The following is a 23,062-nucleotide window of genomic DNA, read 5'->3' as shown; positions in this document are numbered from 1 at the left end:
CCAAAATCCAAATCACAAAAATATAGCCAAGGTTTCATCAGAAGACCCAAGGAAACTCAACCAGGAAAAATGTGAACATGACCAATGTTATCTATGATTGTACATCTATAGAAACTACATGAGAACAGACTGCACAATTCCCACAAAAATAACTCAAAGCAACCCCTAAACTGATATATTTCTGATCCTCCAGCTACTACTGATCTCTTTTTCAAACAGAGAGCCCACCTGCTCTAGAGCTCTCTGGAATTGCAGGGGATCAGAAACATTGACTACGGCTATGCATCCCCTCATTTCCCCTAGTGGTTTCAGGAACACCCAGTCTGACTGATGCCCATACACAAAACAATGTTGAAGAATAATTTAATATCTGGCTCCTGACACATGAATTATGGCACAAGATGTGGAATCTGCCCTATCTACCTGCCAAACACCATGAACACTCAAGGAACCCTGCCGCTCGGAAATTCCTTTTGTTTCCCAGAACTGAATTTCCCTGAATCATGCCATTGTGACTGGTGGTAGAGGAAAGTTAAAAGCATTCTAATCAAGAATATCTAAAAGATGACACCCATTACCTCCTTTCTGCCAGTTTCTAAACTATTTGTAAAACTTACCACACAAGCTGTGGATTGCAATGTTGAGAATTTCTACAAACCATGTCTTCATTTTTCCAATCTCTCTTCCCACTGCACACCAAAAGCAATGCCAGTGTGTGCACAAAGGACAGTGATAATATACACACCATTATCTCCCTAGCCAGGCCTGCAGAGCCTCCCCATTCCTAGGGAATGCGCATTCAGGAAGGTTTAGAGAAGGGCCACTGCCTGGGTCAACACATGGACCAACAGAACCAGACTGTCTCATTGTCTATCCAACTCCCAGCCAATCGGACAGCTCAGGCAATATGCTCCTCCTGCATGGGAGACAATTACCCCTCTTCATCATGGCATGGCTTATGGTCTCCATGTAGGCTCCTATAGCTGCATTAGAGGAAAACCCTAGAAAAACCCACAATCTACCTCCCACTGGGACTCCTGCTTGTTAGGCTTGCCCAGAGTCCCTCAATAACTAGTATTACCTGGGTGGGCCTCAGTCCAGATGAGCAAAGATCAACTGACTAAGGTAGCACAGGTCTTCCCAGCTGTGTCCTTCTACTTTAAGGGCAGACAAGGATCTAGTCTGGGAAATTTGTATTTAAGTAGAAACTCTTCCAGTCTCTCAGAGTACTTCCTGTTCCTCTTTTAAGATACAGTGTCCCTTCTGTGCATATTCCATTCCACAGTCACTGACCAGTGCAGCCACTAGGGAGTTTCCCAGTAGAGATTCTGTTCCATGACATCTAAAGAAGATCTTCATCAAAACTTATTCAAGAGATTTAATGGGGAGAGGGGAATCCAGAAGAGTGTCTGGAAAAGGGCAGCTGCTAATTAAATAGGCACAGGGCACATATAGGGCTTCGTAGGGGTAGACTTTTCTGAGGAAAAATTTTCAGGATGAGAATTGGCCAGATTTCAATCTCTGAGCCTGGACAATCTTGGATATTGGCTAGATTTTGTGTCAGGGATTGGTTGACTTTCCTGCTAAGGGATTAGTTGGTTTCATATTAGCTTGGTAATGGCTACACATGTGTGGTTTTTTGGCTCTGGTTTCAGGCTCAGTGTGTGTTTCTTTTGCTGGTTCTTTTACCTTACACGTATGGCTCCATAAATTCACAAATATATTTTTGCTATGACTTTGCAGGTACACACAGTTTAAACGTGGACATCATAATGTTTGAACAAATTGTTGACACTGTCAATTATTTTCTACAGAATAAATACAGTTGTATAACTGAATGTAAGAATTTTAGCTGAAGATCTTAGAAAATACTTTATATTAAGAAGCCCTTAGCTGGGCAGTGGTGGCACACGCCTTTAATGCCAGCACTTGGGAGGCAGAGCCAGGCGGATCTTTGTGAGTTCGAGGCCAGCCTGGGCTACCAAGTGAGTTCTAGGAAAGGCGCAAAGCTACACAGAGAAACCCTGTCTCGAAAAAACCAAAAAAAAAAAAAAAAAAAGCCCTTAGTATTTTTCTCAGGTACTCAAATATTATTGTAATATGCAAAGGCTTTAACAGACTCATTGCAAGCAAAAAGTTTATTTCTGTATAAAGTGCAAACATCACAACACTGGCTACATTTACAGGCTTTCTCCACAGTGTGATTTTTTCTCATGAGTTCGAAGACTACTGGTATATGCAAAGACTTTACCACACCAATTACATTCATATGGTTTGTCTCCAGTATGTGTTCTTTTATGCCTTTGAAGAACACTGTGTTGAACAAAGGCTTTACCACATTGATTACATTCATAGGGTTTCTCTCCAGTATGTGTTCTTTTATGCATTTGAAGATGACCCACTTGTCCAAAGGCTCTACCACACTGATTACATTCATAGGGTTTCTCTCCAGTATGGGTTCTTCTATGTAATTGGAGACTTCGATGTGTAGAGAATGCTTTACCACATTGATTACAGTTATATGGTTTCTCTCCAGTATGTATTCTTTTATGCATTTGAAGAGAACTCTGATGTCCAAAGGCTTTACCACACTGATTACATTCATAGGGTTTCTCTCCAGTATGTGTTCTTTTATGTATTCGGAGATTACTATGACATACAAAGGATTTACCACACTGATTACATTCATAGGGTTTCTCTCCAGTATGGATTCTTCTATGTGCTTGGAGACTACTCTGTGTAGAGAAGGCTTTATCACATTGATTACATTTATAGGGTTTCTCTCCAGTATGTGTTCTTTTATGTATTTGGAGATTGCTGTGAAATGTAAAGGCTTTACCACACTGATTACATTCATAGAGTTTCTCTCCAGTATGTTTTCTTCTATGTAATTTGAGACTACTCTGTATAGAGAAGGCTTTACCACATTGATTACATTCATACGGTTTCTCTCCAGTATGGGTTCTTCTATGTAATTGGAGACTACTCTGTCTAGAGAACGCTTTACCACATTGATTACATTCATATGGTTTCTCTCCAGTATGTGTCCTTTTATGTACTTGGAGAGAACTCTGTTGTCCAAAGCCTTTTCCACACATATTACATTCATAGGGTTTCTCTCCAGTATGTGTTCTTTTATGCATATGGAGGGAACCTTGTTGTCTAAAGGTTTTATCACACATATTACATTCATAGGGTTTCTCTCCAGTATGTGTTCTTTTATGTATTCGGAGATTACTATGACATACAAAGGATTTACCACACTGATTACATTCATAGGGTTTCTCTCCAGTATGTGTTCTTTTATGTGTTCGGAGATTACTATGACATACAAAGGATTTACCACACTGACTACATTCATAGGGTTTCTCTCCAGTATGTGTTCTTTCATGCACATGAAGATGACCCACTTGTCCAAAGGCTTTACCACACTGATTACATTCATAGGGTTTCTCTCCAGTATGTGTTCTTCCATGCTTTTGAAGATGACTGTCATATGCAAAGACTTTACCATATTTAGTATATAGAGAATGTTCCTCTCCAGTATGTCTTCTTTCATGCCTGCAAGTAGAATTAGCACAGGTAAAAAGCTTTACTACATTCAATACACTATTGAATCTTTACCTCTGTATAAATTAATTTTGCCATTTGGACCAACTGCAAAGAGGAATCAAATCTTAAAATTTTATCACTGTATTTGCACTCATGTTTTTTTCCCTTCAGGAAGGGTTGTTTTGCATCGTTGAAGATACATATGATGGAAAGATCCTTATTTACATGGTTCACACACATTGAAAGTTTTTGCTTATTAGAGGGTTTTAGAGATATTCTTATGACCTCTTCAATGTGTGTATCTTTTGAAATATGAGTAGTATGAAATAAATAGATTAGCAGTTTTACAGCATTTGTCTCATGGTGCTATAATTAAATGCTGATATCTGTTAAGGCATTGTTTCCTTGTCTTCTTTCTTAAAAGACTGCCTTGCAAATGCAATTCACCAGCTGAAATTGAGGTATATCGTTTTGTGAGAATTTCATAATCATCAATACATTTTAAGCAGTGCTTATTTATACTGTTGCTTTTGTTTAAAACTTCCACAACACATTACAGTTTCTTGAGAGGCACATTTGTATCAGCTTGCACATGAAAATTACCTTTCATGACTTCTAGAAATTTGATGGTGTTCTTCAATATTATCATCTTCCCAACTGTATCCTAAAATATAGTATCAGAAAATGTATGGTATATTATTGAAAACTGGGCAAAATTTAACATAATACCTTCAGTGAACCTTAGAACCATGTCTGAATTATTCACCTCATTCTTTTTCCTTCTCAATCAAACAATAGAAGACCATCACTAACCAAGGAACAGTTCTCTCTTTAATTTTAATATGAAGGAAAATTCGGTCTTACCTAAAGTATAGAGGTTCCTGTAGATCTCCAGCATCACATCTTTGTAGAGAGTCTTCTGGGAAGGATCCAGCAAAGTCCATTCTTCCCAAGTGAAGTCAACATGCACATCATCATAGGTCACTGTATTCTAAAATATCCCATACATGTTTATAACAGAAAGTATGATACTGATGACATTGCAAATGTATACTTCTTTGACAACATAGTGATATAATTCTGGTACTCCCCACACTTATTCCATAACATAAAAATTATAATGTAATTACCAAGTCCCTTTAGATGAGATGAGAGAAATTGTATGAACAATTAGTAAGTACAAAAAATAAAAATAAGATGGACAAGCTGAATGTATTGACTCATGCCTTTAACCTCAGCACTCAAAAGGCAAAGGCAGGTATATCTGCCTCTGAGTTGAATCCCAGACTAGTCTATGCAATTGGTTCCAGGACAGCCAGAAGTACATATTAAGATACTGTCTCCCATGCAAAAATCAGTCAAACAAACAAACAAGATAGAACTCAGGGGTTTCTCCTGAAGTTCCTAAAAAGAGTTATGCATTCACTCCAGTAGTGTACTCATCTTCCAGAAACCTGAAGTGCCCCGATTTAAACTGTAACATCAATAAGATTTTATTAAAAGACACTGCATGTTTAAACAGTTACAAATGGACAGATAAAAACATTAGCAATATAAATGTTGATCATAAATAATCAAAACAGGGCAGGAGATGGCTCAGTAGTAAAGAGCTCTTGCTGGTCTTGCATATAGGTGGGCTTAATTGCCAGTACTTACACGGGGGAATCACAACTATCCATTACACCAAGTTCAGGGGTGCTCAGATCATCTTTTGGTCACTATGAGGACCAGGTAACCATGTGGTGCATAACCATACATACAGGTAAAACACTCATATTCATTTTAAAAATATCAAAATAAACACAACAGGAAGGAAGAAGGTCCTATACCTGCATAATGTCCTAGACCTACATAATAACTCAGTAGGCTCATGCAGTGTTAATGTCATGAATATTTGCTATCCTGGGAAACAGAATGATATCCTCCGCCAAATATTAAAGTTCAAGATATGGGTGAATTTCAGTACAACAGCATATGCACAACATGTACAAAAACCTATATTGCAGGCCCATCACCCAATAATATAAAAACAAAAAAAGCCAGAAATGGTGACCTACTTTTAACCCTAGAACTTGGGAGCCACAGTCAGGGATCTCTCAGTTCGAGGCCAGCCTGTTGATCAGAACTACTTTCAGGACAGCCAGGGCTACACAGACAAACCTTGTCTTCAGAAACAAAGGAACAACACAAACAAACAAACAAACTAAAACAGCAGGCTACCAAATTGACTCAGCAACGAATAGCAATGGCTTCTATGGTATCTTATGTAACTCTGGGGTAGAGTCTATAATGGTGGTTAAAGCATGACAGCACAAGAAGGAAGCTGGCTGATTTGTTTCAATCACAACATAGTAAATACAAAGAACAGTAAATGGATTGAGGCTATTGCATCCCCAATGAGAAATTTCATCCAGAAAGGCTCCTCCAACCAAATGTTTCACAAGCAATTGAAAGACAGTCACCAAGGAGATACACATGTTCAAGTATATCATCCAATCTAGAAAGTTTTCATTCAGTCAACTACAATGTAAACCAGGTCACTATAGCCTCATGGTCAAGAAAATGCATTTAGTCATTTCAATGATCCTCATAGTCTGTGACAGACCCTGAGCTGTTCAAATGTCCAAAGACTCTTCTGACATGCAAGACAATCTCTTCACAGTGACATATAAAATCAGAAATCAAGTTACATCTTTCCAACATACAATGGCACAGAATACGATTCACATTCCAAAAGAGAAATGGAGATTAGACCAAGACAAGAATGAAGCACAGCAGGACAAACATCAAATCCTGTAGTTCTGTCTCAGATGCACGGAACTTCAGTTTCAAAGGGCTTGGATGGCCCTATCCCTGCAGCTTCTCATACATATTTCTCTTTGGTTACTTCCATTCACTATATGCAGCTAGGTCTCCATTGAAGATGTCTCATAGCTTAGGTATCTCAACATCTTGTAGTCTCAAAATGAAACCTAGGCTGCTGTGGAATATTATTTTAAGATGTGTTGTATTTGTTTATGCTGTGGAACATTTGTTTTAATGATGCAAAATGTGTTACAGTCTTTTATGTTGCGTTTGGTTAACTCTGTGAAGCTGGGTTACTTTGCCTGTCTAAAATACCTGACTATTCTAATAAAGAGCTAAACAGCCAATAGCTTGGCAGGAAAGGGTAGGAAGGGCTGGCAAGCAGAGAGAGAATAAAAGGGAGGAGAAATAAGGGGGGGGAGGAGCAAGAAAAGACGACACCAGGGGCCAGCCTCTCAGCTACTCAACAAGCCAATGGGTCACCACCAGATTCCAGCTATCCTACCATAGCAAACCCTGAATATTCCAATACAGTTGAAGCACAAGAGACTTAAGACCAACTTTTTAAAGATGACAGAAGTCCTTAAAGAGGAAGTGAATAACCCCTTAAAGAAAGCCAACCCACAAACAGTTTAAGGAAATGAATGAATCTGTTCAAGACCTGAAAACTGAAATAGAAGCAACTTTAAAAAATGCAAACTAAAGGAATTCTGGAAATGAAAATCTAGGTAATTGAACAGGACCTACAAGGGCAAGCTTCACTAAAAGAATACAATTCATAGAACAGAGAATTCTAGGCTTTGAAGACATGATAGAAGAAATTGATAAATCAATCAAAGAAAATGTTAAATCTAAAATTTCCCTGAAATATAACATCCAGGAAATCTGGAACACTATGACCAAACCTAAAAATAATAGGAATAGAAGAAGAATCTTAGCTCAGAAAATATTTTCAAGTAAATTTATAGTTGAAAAGTTTCCTAACTTAAAGAAGGACATAGGAAAATACAGCCCACAGAATCACCTATGCAGGTTTCATAGGGGCTCACAGAAACTGAGACAGCAATCATGGAACCTGCAGGGGTCTGCACCAAGTCCTCTGCATATATGTTATGGTTGTGTAGCTTGATGTTTCTGTGGGACTCCTAACAGTGGGAGTGGAGGGTGTCCATGACTCTTTTGCCTGCTCTTGAAACCCTTTTCCTCCTATTGAGTTGCCTCATCCACCCTTGATGAGGGTTTGTGCCTAGACTTAGCATAACTTGCTATGCAGGGTTGTGTTGTTATCCCTGGAATATCTGCTCTATTCTGAAGGGAAATGGAGGAGGAGCGGATCTGGTGGAGAGGGGAGCCGTGGGGAGGACTGGGAAAAGAGGAGGAAGGGACAACTGAAGTCAGGATGTATTGTGTGAGAGAAGAATTAATTTTTAGAAAGGAAAAAAAAATGTGGACACAGTGAGGGAAGATTGGACCAAGACAAACCTAAAATTTAGCAGGGTAAACAGCAAATCCTGTAGCTCCATCTCAGACAAGTGGGGCTTCATTCTCAAAGGTCTTTCATAGCTCTATACCCCTGAAAATGTTCATACATGTTTCTCCTTTGCTACTTCCATCACTTGGCAACAAGCCAAGGAAACTGTAAAAAAAAAATGTCCTACTTGTTCCTTCTATAACCAAACTCCATTACCTGCAGGAAGTAATCCTAAAGTAAGCAAAAAAATGAAATTTGTCAGATGGATGTGTTTTGTTCACAGAATTTCGAAGATTAAAATATGTACACCATACCATTGACACCTATTCAGAATTTCAATAAGCAACTTCTATGAGTTCTGAAAAGGCTGACTCTGTGATTACACACCTATTAGAAGTTATGGCCATCATGGGAATACCTGTACAAATTAAGACTGACAATGCTCTAGCATATGTCTCAAAATGAGACAGTTTTTTGCTTATTACAATATAATGCATGTTACAGGTATACCACACAATCCCACAGGCCAAGCAGTCATAAAAAGATCCAATCGAACTTTAAAAGATATGCTACAGAAACAGAAAGAGGTAACAATGACTCCTAGAAAGAGATTACATAATGCTTTATTAACCATGAATTTTCTCAATGCTGATTGTGGGCCCCGGCCCCTGACTGTGAGTGGATGCCGCCTTGCTTGCTGACCTTGACCAGAAGTCCTCCCTATTCAGATTCCCTGCTGGTTTCCTTCTCACCGGATGTTCTTTGTTCCTGTATCCTGCATTTGGTGTAAACAACTTAGATGCAAGAATGTAGAACATTTGGTAGTGAACTTCTGCCCTCCAGGGATCCTCTATTGTGCTGTAAGCCTGTATTTAAGGTTTCCTTCCTCTTTCAATAAACGGCATTTGGCATTCAGCCGTGGCAAATGACTCGCTATCTCTTGTCTCTTATTTTCTAATCCACAGCCCCTCGCTCGGACATGGTGAACGGGTATCGGTAACACGGGTGTTAACGCAACAGCTGATGAGGAAGGGATAACAGCTGTGGAGAGACATTGAATAACAGAAAAAAACTCCTGAGCTAAATCAACCAGTTTACTTCAAAGATGTTTTGACCTCACAATGGAAACCAGGGTATGTCCTATGTTGGGGAAGGAGTTTTCCCTTTGTTTCTGTAGGAGGAGAAAAGCTATGGATACCAACAAAATTAATAAAAATTCACTTAGAACAGGAGACACCCCTTGATGAAGAGAAGTAATATCTCTCCCACTGATGCAACAACTCTATAAGTTGTAAGAAAAACTCAACAAACAAGTGTCGGGACAAGGTTTTGTTTTTTGTCTTTGTAGGATAATAGAAATACCCACCTTCAAGAAATCATAAGGTTGTGGACACCTAGATGTCTAGCGCATAAAGGAAGGACCTACTGGAACCAATATACTCTACAGGGTAATATCTCACTGCCTAATATCAATACCTCTTTAACTCTAGAATAGTTGTGGTCTCCAATTCAATTATAAATCAAGCTGGATTTGAAGTTGAAATGTGGCTCTCCCCTTCTCTAAACCCAAGCATATTGCTAAAAGAAAAATTAGGAGATTCTTTCTCATATCAAAAGAGCCAACTGGTATGGGACAAAAGAAAACCAATAATCTAGGGATCATTGTTGTCAGGATTCTATTTCTTTGCATGTTTATTTTTGATTTCTTGGAATCCTCCTCACATGTCATGTCATCTTAAGATTCAAACTTTCAGGGCTGGGGAGATGGCTCAGTGGTTAAGGGCACTGGCTACTCTTCCAAAGGTCCTGAATTCAATTCAAAGAGACTACATGGTGGCTCACAGCCATCTGTAATGAGATCTGGCACCCTCTTCTGGCCAGCAGGCATACATGCAGACAGAACACTGTATACCTAATAAATAAATAAGTTTTTAAAAAAAGATTCAAACTTTCCATTTTGATATTAAAAATGTAAAGTTTTCCATAGTGAAAATAAGTCTTTCCGATAGCAATCTCTGAAGTACTCAGAAGGAAGATGGGACCCCACGACAATGACTCTACTCTGTCCAGAAGATGCCATTGTACTAAGAACATTACTCAATGATCAGCCTTGGACTGATAACTCTTCACAACAGTTCTAAGATGAGATGGTCCATTATGCTACACTACTAGCCAGAATCTTCAACAATCTTATCCATTTCTGAGACTGGCTACAGACTTTATGGCTAGCCCTATTGAGACCTATCTAAGCTTTCTTACAGGACCTCACAGAGATACTGTCACCCCCTAAACATCAGGAAGCAATTCTAAGAAATTGATGCCACTCTCCCAAAGGTTTCATTTTTCTCAGAGTTATGGATGGATGGTTATAAGGTTGGAGGTGGAACAATAAAATTTAGGCTCAGTATTCTCCTTTAGAAAAGAAAAAGGGGAATGAATAGGTATAGTATATTAAGGTAATTATTGTATCTACTAGTAAACTGATTTAGCAAATTGAACAATTTGCACTGGTATGGATTCTCATATATTTGGTATAAATGTAAACTATTCTTATATTCCTATTTAAGATGATTTGTATATTGATACAATGACAAAACTCTACCTGTTGTACTATACAATTATCTCAACTGTTTGAAATATTTTGTATATTGATACAAATGTAAAATTATATTTGTTATACTGTATGTATGTTCTACTTTTGTTTAAGATATTTTGTGTAGTAACACATGTTGAGGATAATGTTGTCATATGGCATATTACATTATACAGTTCTACCTCTGTTTAAGATATTTTAGGGGGGCTGGAGAGATGGCTCAGAGGTTAAGAGCACTGCTTGTTCTTCCAAAGGTCCTGAGTTCAATTCCCAGCAACCACATGGTGGCTCACAACCATCTGTAATGAGACCTGGCACCCTCTTCTGGCCTGCAGGGATATATGCAGGCAGAATACTGTATACATAATAAATAAATAAATCTTTAAAAAAAAAAAAGATATTTTATGTATTGTCACAATTTTGAGATCATTGTCCTTATATGGTTCATCTGCTTACAGACTGCTTATCTTGTTAATGTGAAGCCTTACCCCTTAAGATATTTAGGTAGAGAAGACTTACAGATTTATAGTCACCCATGCTTGCCATTTCTATAGTTATGTTAGTTAGGTTGTCCAGATTTACAGAAACATATGTCAGATGGACAGGTAATCTTCAAACACATCACAGACCTAGAGAATATGGCACTTAAATGTTTTGATAACTTAGAATTCTGTTGACAGAGACACAATAGCTCCTGACAGCACGAATCAGATCCTAAAAGAATGTTGGGCTTCTGAGACATTTCCATTTGGAAGTTTGTCTTCTTCTTGGCACAAAAGGGGCTGCCGAGCAAAGAACTGCCCTTGCCTTGACTGCCGACAGTATGAACACTTTCCTTTCCAGACAAGCAAAACATAAGGAAAAACAACTACTGAACCATGCCAACACAGGGAAAGATGTTCTTTCAAAATTCCTGATTCTGAAAATGGTCTGTCAGATATTCTAGGCCTGTAGCCTGTAGATGTAACCAACCATCTTATTAAATAAAAAACACAGAATCAATGCAAAGAAGAAAGCCAAGAGATCAGAGCTAAGAGCCTTACCCGCCTGCTACAGCTAGCCTCTTCAGCCAAGAGACCTCTCCAAAAGAGACCTACTTCCTGTCTGTTTATCTTTATATAGACTTTCTGTTCTGCCTTCTCATTGGTTGTAAACCCAACCACATGACTGCCTCATCACTGCCTATATGTACAGCCCTCCAGGTCTTCAATGGTATTGAGATTAAAGGCGTGTGTCTCCAATGCTGGCTGTATCCTTGAACACACAGAGATCTACCTAGCTCTGCCTACCAAGTGCTGGGATTAAAGGTGTGCACCACAAACACCAAGCTCTGCTATGGCTTGCTATTAGCTCTGACCCCCAGGCAACTTTATTTATTAACATACAAATAAAATCACATTTCAGTACAATTAAAATATCACCATAGTAGCCAAATTAGATGCCCCAACGATGCTGAGAAATTTTAGGTGACTGTCCAGGCTGCCAACTGTCTCTGTCTATTCTCACAAGAATTTTCAAAAATTGCTTGCTTGCATTTTCCATTTTCTCTGTTATTATTATGTTCCTTCTCAGGTCTTTGATGGAGTTGGAGACTAGATAATTACATTTACAATCTTCTCATATCTTAGCTAGAACATATTAAGTACTAGAGTTAGAATCTTCAGGAAAGGTCAGCTATTATAGTAATTTCAGTAATTTGTTATTTACCTATGATCTGGACATTCCTGAACATTTAGCATGTCTTTCTTGTTAGATGTTGTTCTTGTTGGTTGTAGTCCCATTTTTGTTTATATTACTACCCTTTGTTTTTCCAGGATAATACTTAATAATCATTCTTATTGCATATAGTTTGCATTAAGTTTACAACCTTCTTATTTAGACAAAAAGGGGAAATGTAGTGGTATCTGATCCACCCTTGACCTTGGGCTATAGGGCCTGAAGGAGGCGGTGCTTCTTGCCATTGTATGTGACCTTTTAAAAGAAAAGGGATGAGTCCCTTCTCCCTGCTGCCTGCCAGGTAGATTCATTCACTTCTGGTCAGTTCAGAGGACAACTTCAGCTGTCTACTCCATTCTGTCTTTGTGATTGTATTTCCTCAATTTACCCTAATAAATTTCCCTAATACTCCTTAACAGCCTCCCGTGGATTTATCACATTATCCAGAGCCCAACATGTGTGCTCCATTAGGAAACCTTCCTAGGCTTCAAATGCCGAGAGGGACCTTCTCTTTAATGGTGCTAAACTTCTCGAAATCTCCTGCCTCTGCTTCACCACAGGACTGCCATGTGAAAGAACCGAGTGCTGTTTCCCTCTACAAAACAAAATTTTCATTTCTTCCTGCACCACTTGTTTCTTTTCCATGGCAGACCCGAATGAATCCTCAGTAATAAACACCCAATAGAATCAATACTTTGTCCAAGAAATCAGCCAATCACTTTATAATTCTGCCTTACTCATTTTCTCAAGGAATGGAGAAAATAGGAATTATTCAGGGACAGAACACTATACAAATGCCCTCTAGCTACATTTTTCCTGGAGTCTATTTCCCACTGAAATCCCATGACCCTAAGCTCCACTGTCTACATTACTCTCAACACTTCCATATTCCTAGTCCCACAAGAAGAGCTGATTAAGCTCCGTGCGCAGCTTTCTATGGCTTTTGCCATCTAAAGTCCTAATATCTTCCACATTCCTCCAAAGACAACATTCCCACGTTCTACACAGCAACACAATCACTTTTGGTACCACGTGTTGTTTTAACTTTCTTGTTTCTGGCTGTGATTAAATTCTCTAACCAAAAGCATCTCAGGTAATGAACAGGTTTATTTGGCTGACATTTGCAGATCACAACCCACAATTGTGGGAGCTCAGGATAGAAACTCAAGCTAGGAACTGAAGGCAAAAATCAAAGGGAGACACTGTCATTGTTTCCTGGCTTTCTTTTTTCCCTGGTCTTATCCATCTCAGGCCCACTTGCTTCAGGTATTACAACCTCAGTGGAAGAGTCTTCCATACCAATCATCAAGCAACACAATTTTGCACAAACACAGTAACTAGTGATTCCGATCTGGGCATAGCCTCTACTGATATTCCCTCAGATGAGTGTAGGCTACACCATGGTGAAAGCTGAAGCTAATTAAGACAAAGAGACAATAATAATATAAGAGAAGATTTTAAAAATACAAAGTCAATATATTAAACATAACCATCTACCAAGCATCAAAAACACAAACATGAACATGGTAACAACTGGAAAACATAAATATGTCAAGAAATAAGGAGAAGCAAGCCTCTGAGATCAAGAAGAGAAAACTAAAACTGTCTCTCCACAGAAAGTTCCCAAACCAACAAAAGCTCAAGGAATTCACATGAAATTTTCTGAATACAAAGTTGGTGAAGGTCCATCATTTTCTAGAAAATGAACAGTATAATTAGATTACAATTAATAAAAATCAACAACATGGATGGTACAATTGACAAAACAAGACACAAAAACATACCTACATATATATATATATATATATATATATATATATATATATATATATATATATATATATAGGTGCCTCACACAAAAACGACAAGATTCTAATCAAAATCAAACTCCAAAAAGAAAAAAAAAACCACTGGCCATCACTCACCCTTTACCCACTCCAGTTCTCTACTTTATCAATAACAGAAAATGAGTTGGGTGAGGAGGGTGTTCCACCAAAATTGGAGAGATTCACATGAAATCTTCTGATGTTTTAACTTTATAGAAAATGGTTTTGATTGCTAAGAGGATCTCATTCTCTTATGGTAAAGAAAAGGATATCTGTAGGATCAGTGAGACACCATTTTGTATCCTATGATTGATAATTGCCTATAAGTCTGCATCAGAGTGAGTAAATGAAAACTTTTAATGAGGAAATGAAAACTTTTAAAAACAAAATGCAAGATAACAGATTTTTAAAGAATCAGTGTATGATTTGTATTAAATACCTAAGACAATTTGTTTTACTATAATTGCTTTATAAGTCACAGCAATTTTGAAAATGGGTTTATTGCTATTTTTTTGCATATGTTTGTGCATGATAGAATGTCTTCCATATGTATACAGGTGACACACAAAAAGAGGCTGTTAGAACCCTTGGATCTTAAATAGTAGACAGTTATGTGCCTCCCAACTTGAATGTTGGTATCTGAACTCATGTCATCCCACAAAAGAATATGTGCTGAGACACCTGCCAAGACCCATAATACCTTGTATCCAATAAACCAAAAGATCTGTCACAAATTAGCAACAACAAAGCCTAACTAAATAAAGAAGTAAAGAAATGACCCTTGGGTACATGAGGCATCAAAATTAAGATGTTGTAAATGATAAATCTGCAGAACAAATAGAATCCAATTATAATGCCCAACAATTTACAACAGGAAAGCTGATTCCAAAACTACACGCAAAGTGGAAACACTCAGGATATTCAATGGGATTATTAAAAAATAGTACACAGATTGAAATAATATGGCTTCTAAATTTAATACAATGATACAACAATCAAGAATGGGTACAATATTTGTAAAAGAATAAAGAGGAGAAAGAGAAAAAGCCAAGAACAAAAGAAGCCAACCTTTAATCAAAAACCAAAATAATAATAATAACGTAGCCAGTAAAAGTGTAATCTTGACCAATGTTACCCAGCTTCCTATGATTCAATGTGTATAGGAATTAAATAAACACAAACTTGACAACTTTCACAAAATTAACTCAAAGTGATCCTTATACTGTTGTTTCTGACCCTCCAGCTACTGATGGTTCATCCAAAGACAGAAGCCCCATGCTCTAGAGCTCTCTCTGAAAATGGAGGTGATCTCCTGCTATGGCTCTGCAGCCCCTTACGTCCCCTTGTGGTTTCAGGTAAACCCAGCCCCACTGATGCCAAATCCCAATACAACAAAGAAGAATAATTTATAAGCTCCTTCCTGCCACATTCATTATGGCACAAGATGTGGATTCTGCCCTATCAACCTGCCCAACACCATGCACAACTGAGAAATCTCTGCCGATCAGAAAGTCTTTAGTGCCCGAGAACTAAACTTTACTGAATCACAACACTGTGGCTGATGGTAACAGAAAGTTAAAAGCATTCTAAACATGTATTGAAGAAATATGATCCATATCACTACCTTTCTACCAGTTTCTAAACTGTTTGTAACATTCATAAGACAAACCTGAAAGAGGAATGCCATATTCAGAACTTCTAAAAGTCAGACCATCAGTTTCCAATCTCTCTTCCCACTGAACACCAAAAGCAGTGCCCTTGTGTGCACACCAGACAGTGATATTACCAGCATTATATCCTTCCATGCCAGGGCTGCAGTCTCCCCCTCCCCAGCAAGTTCAGACACAGGAAGGCTCAGAGGACAAAGGCCACTGCCCAGGTCACCACATGGATCAACAGATACACAGTCTTGCTCATGGTCCATCCAAATCCCAGCAGAAATGACAACACAGCAGACCTGCTCCAATACCCCATACTCACCATGGCATGGCTTGGGGTTCTTCCTAACAACTCCCCACAGAGGATGCAGAGAAGAATCCCAAAAAGTACCTGAAAGCTACTTGCTGCTGGTACTCCTGATAGATAAGCCTTCCCAGAGTGCCTCATTGGCTAGGGCCACCCAGCTGGGTCTCAGAATATTAGCAGCTCCCCTACTGGGTGATCTTAGGTCAAATGACTCAGACAGCACAAGGCTGCCTGCTCTGCCCTGCCAGCCCAGCAGGTAGAGCCCTACTCTAGAAAGTTTGTATTTTAGTAGACATTCTTCCACCCTCCAGAGCACCTCCTCTTCCTCATCCAAAGCACAGGGTCCTTTGTAGGCATATTCCATTACACACTCAATGTCCAGTGCCGCCAACCCATTGCCTCATAGCTGGGAAATCCTGCAGCCAAACACAGGTCACATTCACACAGTACATGTTTTACTGTGTAACTGCTGTTAAGGAAAAACAGGCCATGAGTTAGAAAACAATGAGGGGTCATGGCAGGGCTTGGTGGCAGGAAACAGAATGTGGATATGATGTAGTGATGATCTCAAAAAATTATTTTGAAAAATTGAAACAGGGTTTATGGCCACGTGCTCTAGAGACTAGGGATTTGTTTTAGAGCACATCTAAGATTTCTCATACCTCTTCTCTCAGGATGAACATCTTAAACTAGAAAATTAACAGTCCTGTTAGGCAGGGCCACAACATTTTACACAGACCTTCTATTGTGGTTGAACTACTATAACCATAGCAATTTGGTTTCATGATAAGGTTAGTCTTTTATCCAGATTCTAGATTGCCTTGGTCTGTGAAACCCAAGAAATGGCCAGTCAGGACATTATGGAGCATCTGAAATTGATGACCTAATTCCACATTGCTACTCTCAACTATTGTTGAAGTAGGAAAGCTCTCAGCCTCTGTCCTGCCTCTCCCTTTCTGCACTGTGACTCCACAAGCTCCACAGTTGGTCAATGAACTCAATTCTTGCACAGGTCCCTCCTCATTTATAAATCCTCACTAAAAGCCAGAGGTTGGAGGTCACTCATTAACTGGTCTATTTTTCCTCCTCACTGAATAGTCAAGGCCTGGATTCGAAGGAGCTGTAGGCCTGTCTTCCCAGCCCTGGGCAGCAGAGGCAGGATTAGGTGTTCAATGCAATTCTCAATAACACATCATGAAGGAAGCCTGGGCTACTGGAGGCCTTGCTCTACACAGAAATAAAAATCAACAGCACCTGAGAGAAAAGGATTGAAACTCTCCATTAGGCCTCAAAACTTCGGGGAACAGAAACCAATAGAGATAAGAGCAGTAATATAGAAAATATTAGAAAAATATTAACAATAAAAATATTAAAAATATTAACATTTAAAACATTAAGTGACTTATAAAATGATAAAAATAATGAATTTTTCAGATTAAAATAACTTAGCTATATTGACTTTGAAAAAGAGTAGGCCCTTCCCTAGCAGAGGGAATGTCATTAATAAGAGATAGATTGATTTTGCACAGATGCACATCTTGGCTGCTGAGTTCTGTTACCTGACATACAGTTACAGTCAATGGCCCGTTTCTCAAACCTCGGAGCTGACATAACTGTGTCAAGCAGAATTGACCATGTTTGCATAGGAGAGTTGACTAATTGCAAATTCAATATGCATTGGCTCAAGATAACCTTCCCAAACTGTACACCTACACAATCTGGTCAGTGTTCATCCACATGAGATGAATTAAAACATGCTGGGAAATAACAAAATTACTCCCACTCCCACAATCAGATCCTTTTTCATAACGGTGACTGCAGCAGCTGATTGCCTACCCTGTTTCCCCTGAGGTGTACCCAAGAACCTATTCCTCCTATCTGGTCTGAAGACAGAAGCAATGTTCCACATGTGGATCCTTCTCCTGTGACTACATTGTATAGTCCACTAAAATACTCAAATGAATAATTTTAGAACTCTGGACTTGTACAGTCATTTCATTTAAAAAAGAATAGTATAGAAGACAGCAAAGTCATTGCTCTGGAAATCAACAGACTGGAATCAAGGCCACCTGAGTCAACATAAGAGAGCTTGTCTCAGAAACACTTTTCTCAACAGGATGAAATGCAGGTGCTCTAGAATTAATATGCCTCCCAAGAAAAAAATCACTCCACACACTTAGGAGAATAATACAGAAAAATCTCTTTAAGGATAGTATGCCTCCATCTGTGGCTAATGCTCAAAGAGGAAACAGCCTAGACATATAGTGCATTCCACATATGCTGTCATCCTCAAGTGTCTTTTAGGTTCATGCTTCAGGTTAACTTTGAACAATCTAAACAGAGACAGCAAATTGTAAAAGTCTAGCTACTTAGACAGACGGGAGAGTTACACAGCAAAGATATTCCTAGAATTATTTCTTAAGAACACCAGTGACTTGAAATAGCAGACCCTTCTTCATAGACAGTGTCCTGAGGTGGAGGTGCCAGGGAAGAGAAAGCTAGGAAAAGTAGAAGGTTGAAAAGATAAAAGCTGTGGTGGGGAGGCCCTGCACGAGCTGTCTTATGCCAAGTAAGCTTCTTCTTAAGAAGAATAGCATCTTGTATACTACATTCAGGAGGGAAATGGAAGACAGTTGGAGACTTGTGTGAAGTCAACAGAAACTATCATAATATGAGACAAAATCAGGAGGAGACTAATTAAACAATACTGCACAAGAGGAACACAGGATATCTCAAGAACTTAACTGACAAAAGCCCACAGTGGCCTTGGAACTGATAACCATAGCTCCATGTGTTAGGAATAGTTGAGTTCTCAGCATTGCAGGAAATCCCTACACAAGGGCATTACCAGCATTGCCAAGCATATCACAGGCTTTGGGGAAGGAGCTCTGTTTTATTGCTAATACATGAGGCCCTTAGGAAAAGCTCCCAAGGCCTAGGCCCCAGGCCATTACTAGCTCTCCCAAGAATACTCCTCCTCCAAGGCTGAAGGTCTAAATGAAAGCCTTGCTTGATCAGGTAGGTCCTTAACACAACACTGATTGATATTTCAAACAGTGGCCGCCTGGTGTCATATTGGCCATTTTCCAGAACTACGCTTTTCTCAGGAAGAAAACTGGACCTTTCTGGCACACTGTGCCTTAAGGTTGGCTGTGACCCTGTAATGGCTCCTTGAGCAGCTTGTTAGAGGCCTGTTCTTTGATGTGGGCATGGGCCCAGTGGCTGGTAGTAAAATAGGGGTGGCTCCTTTGTAATAGTTTGGAGCCAAATGTCTGGACAGTCTTGGAAAACAAATGTGTATCCTACCATCCTTATCTCTAACAGGCCTGGTTAGCATACTTCTTATCTTTGGAGTGTTTCAGAGGCAGTCCTCCCTCAGCAAAGTTCTACTTTGAGTAATTGTTACATCCTAAATTTTTGTAAATGCTTTATATCACCAATTCTACTCTTCCACATGACAGCTTAGTAGTGCAGTGCTACCCAACACATGAGATGCCTTTTACAGCTTCCACAAAAACAACCATAAATGAGCTTTACATGTAAAAGTAAAATGCAAAATGCTGAATGTCTGGAAGCTACTGGAAAAACTATGCGTCTCTGAGTTTGGCAGCCTGCTTTCCAGGAATGTACCAAAAGCATGTTGAAGTTGACTACAAAGATCTTCCGTACTACGCACAGCTCCCTGCTCCCAGTGATCTGTGAGGATGCAGCCACAGAACAAAGTTATTCAGAGGCCTGCCCCTGCATCCAGGGAGTTGCAATGACCACTGGGACCTCACAGGACAGAGACTCTGGTTGCAAGATCCCACCTGGGACTGGAGAGGACCTGCTACACGGGCTCACAACCTCCCCATCTGGAGAGAGCAGACCCTCGCTCACCTGGTCACGGTTTCCCATGCTCTCCTCTCAGCTCCCCGCAGCAGCAGCACTCACAGCACAGCACACAGGACCTCTCCCGCCAGCTCCTCTTCAAAACAAAGCCTGAAGCCGGGAACCCGGAAGCGCCCTGCACAACTCATGACTGGCAGGTCGCCTGGAGGGCCTGATTGGCTAGTGAGTTCTGAGTGACAAGAGAACCTGCCATAGGGTTACACTATGCTTAAAGACACAGTACCATGGTTCCTGACCCTCCCTTCCACCTCAGACAAAGACATTTTCTAATTCAGTGGAGATATGCAATTTGATAGCATTTGCCTCCTGACTCCAATAGCCAACCCTGCTAACTTTTTGCTATCCATAGACACTTCCTCCTTTTCTCCTGGACACAATGTGGCTAGCTAGCTTGAGCAGCCCTTTGTACTATGTGGGAGAAGTGATTCCCTATCACAGAGGTGGAAGGGGGCCCATAATATTAACAACTAAAGGATTTATGGCCAAACACCCTAATAGTTGTGCCATAAACCCCATCCAAGGACTGAGGAATCTGGATGCAGACATCCACGGCTAGGCCCCTGGTGGAGCGCTGGGAGTCTAATTAGTGAGAAAGAGGAGGGTTTATATGAGCAAGAATTGTTGAAACCAAGGTTGGATAAAGCACAGGGACAAATAACCAAATGAATGGAAACACATGAACTATGAACCAAAGGCTAAGGGGCCCCCAACTGGATCAGGCCCTCTGAATAGTTGAGACAGTCGATTGGCTTGATCTGTTTGGGAGGCATCTAGGCAGTGGTACCAGGTCCTGGGCTCCTTGCATGAGTTAGCTGTTTGAAACCTGGGACTTATGCAGGGACGTTTGGCTCAATCTGGGAGGAGGGAACTGGACCGGCCTGGACTGAGTCTATCAGGTCGATCCCAGTACTCGGGGGAGACCTTGATCTGAAGGAGGTGGGAATGGGGGGTGGGCTGGGGGAAGGGGAGGAGGCAGGAAGGGAGAGAACAAGGGAATCTGTGGCTATTATGTAGAACTGAATAGTATTGTAAAATAAATACAAAAAAAAAAAAAAGAACACAAAAGGAGATGATGTTCAGTGGCTTCACACAGAGGTCAGGTGAAATGAAGGTACTTTTTACCTGGTTTTCACAGGGACTTCAGAGAACCAGGAAAGAAAAGCAGGGACCAGATCACAAACAAGATAATAGATCTTTCTCCCATCAGAAGGCTGGATGATGGTGCCATTAATTTAGGAGTTTTATTCCTGAACTTCAGAGCAAACTGTTGGCAAATGAGTAATAATAAAAAGAGTAGTCTTCATGGAAAGACAAATATTTAGGGAATAAAGGAGCTAGGAAGAAGGACTTTATGAGCACTATTGTTAGCCAGCTAATCGGGCAGGTTAAAAAAAAACAACAACAACAACAACCAGCTGCATTATTCAATGTTTTCCATATAAACATGACTAGTAGAATTAATTTCTAGATGTATGTATAAAGTCAAATTATTGGACTGTCTCACAAGCTGTGGCCCAGCTACTCCAACAGTGGCTGTCTACCAATGGAAATTTGAAGAAGACAGTAGTTGTTCAGTTCCTTTGACTGGATGTCTTAGCTCCTCTTCAGTATACAACAAAATTAAAAGGAAGTGGGCCCTAATGGTAGTAAAGGAGTGAACTTGGTAGCCAGAGCTAGGGCAAGCAAGCAAAGACTTCCTTCTTCAATATCCTTTATATATGTCAGCTGTTGCCAAAAGGTATGATCCAGATTAAAGGTGGATCTTATTCTTTGTTGATTGGTGTTTTGGTGTTTTCAAGACACGGTTTATCTGTGTAGCCCTAGAACTCATTCTGTAGACCAGGCTGGCCTCAAACTCAGAAAATCCAACTGTCTCTGCCTCCTGAGAGCTGTGGTTAATGGTGTGCACTGCCACCAAGCAGCTAAAGGTGGATCTTATCACCTCATATGATACAGAGTAAAGATAGCTTTTTAATTTCAAAACCTTTAAGGAACATTCTTCACAGATGTACTCACCTCTTTGGGTTTTAGTTAATTCCAAAGGTAGTCAGTCAGTTTGACTACCAAGAATGGCCAAGACAGAAAAATTAGAAAGATTTTTTACTTGAAGGAGGTAAAGAGAGCATGTGAGTTATTTCCAAAACAATGCCTTTCAACAAAGGAAGTATGTGGATTTTACTTAGGGAGTAAGAACATGCTCATGTAGAATTCTGAGTATTTATAAGCATGCGCGGTCAACAAATCTGCTTCTGAACATGATCACAATGTAAAAGCAGAGACATTCAGGGACATTCTTCTCTCAAAGTCATGTAAGAACATTCATAAATTATGAGAATGATGGAAAGAAATGCCTCTGGCAAGTTCATCTTGTACCACAAGGTCTTAGCTGAAAGTCAAGCAAATGACGCTGTGAAGGTAGACTGCTCTGGAGCCCATGGTGCCTGTCACTCTTGATGCTGGATCTAAAAGATAACTGTACCGATGCCACAGTTCTCACAGATACAAAAGACAGAGAACACACATAGAGAAAACATCCAGGAAAGTTCACCTAACAGCACTGTATACTCTGCTCTTAGATGAATGGTTATGATGAGCGCTATTAACCTCAGAACAAAGCTGCTTTTGCCTCTGAGCAGGCTGACTTGGCAATAGGCCACAACTGCTTCCCTGAAAGACCAGAAGGAGTTCATTTTAACTAGCCCTGGCTGCTGGCTGTCTCAGGCCTGTGACATCACTGTAGAGAATTCCATTCTTCCCTTTTTCTAACTTTTAAAAATAAATTTTAGTTATATCATGTTTTGCCTGCATGTTTCTGTGCATAGTACCAACAGAGGCCAAAAGAAAGCAAGAGATCCCTGGGAATGGAGTTACAGCAAATGGTTAGCTACCATGTGGGTTCTGGGAATGGAACCTGGGTCCTCTGTAACAACACCCAGTGCTCTCAATTGTGGAGCCATCTATCCAACCCCTGTTTTTTATTTAAAAGTTATTTCCATAAATGATTAATTAAAAGATATTGTATCACTGTCCCCTTTTATCTCTTCATTCTATCCCTTCCCAAATACCTTCCAAATTCTTCCCTGTTAAGTATCTTTGAATCAGTATGCTGAATACATGAATACAACCTGCTGTGTCCATTTGTGTTGTATATATTTCTGTTGTATATATATGGATAATGGGCTCACCACATAGTACTTGATAAACAATTAAGGAGCTCATCCTCAATTAACGGATTTCACAGAG

The 23,062-nt window shown here is 39.8% G+C and overlaps 1 protein-coding gene across 1 annotated transcript; it reads right to left on the bottom strand.

Annotated features, from left to right (window-relative positions):
* Positions 1–2,123: 2,123 nt before the first annotated feature.
* LOC114692011 (zinc finger protein 431-like) lies at positions 2,124–19,921 on the bottom strand. Its single transcript, XM_028867629.2, has 4 exons — positions 19,808–19,921; positions 4,417–4,543; positions 4,156–4,216; positions 2,124–3,561 (listed from the first exon to the last, which is right to left on the bottom strand). Exons 1-4 carry the CDS (start codon positions 19,823–19,825, stop codon positions 2,181–2,183), a joined length of 1,587 nt encoding a protein of 528 aa, XP_028723462.1. The 5' UTR covers positions 19,826–19,921; the 3' UTR covers positions 2,124–2,180.
* Positions 19,922–23,062: the final 3,141 nt, after the last annotated feature.

This window comes from Peromyscus leucopus, chromosome 22 (genome assembly GCF_004664715.2).
Source record: "Peromyscus leucopus breed LL Stock chromosome 22, UCI_PerLeu_2.1, whole genome shotgun sequence".
In the NCBI taxonomy this organism is placed as follows: domain Eukaryota; kingdom Metazoa; phylum Chordata; class Mammalia; order Rodentia; family Cricetidae; genus Peromyscus; species Peromyscus leucopus.
The sequence above is the reverse complement of the archived record's forward strand: the minus strand, read 5'-3'. Positions and strand labels throughout refer to the sequence as shown.

What these genes read in the sequence shown, in the direction of transcription:
- LOC114692011 (XM_028867629.2), bottom strand. An exon ending in CAGGAACCTCTATACTTTAG is followed by an intron (nt 4,217 to 4,416) that starts GTAAGACCGAAT and finishes ACTATATTTTAG; the next exon opens with GATACAGTTGGGAAGATGAT. An exon ending in ATTTCTAGAAGTCATGAAAG is followed by an intron (nt 3,562 to 4,155) that starts GTAATTTTCATG and finishes TTCTACTTGCAG; the next exon opens with GCATGAAAGAAGACATACTG.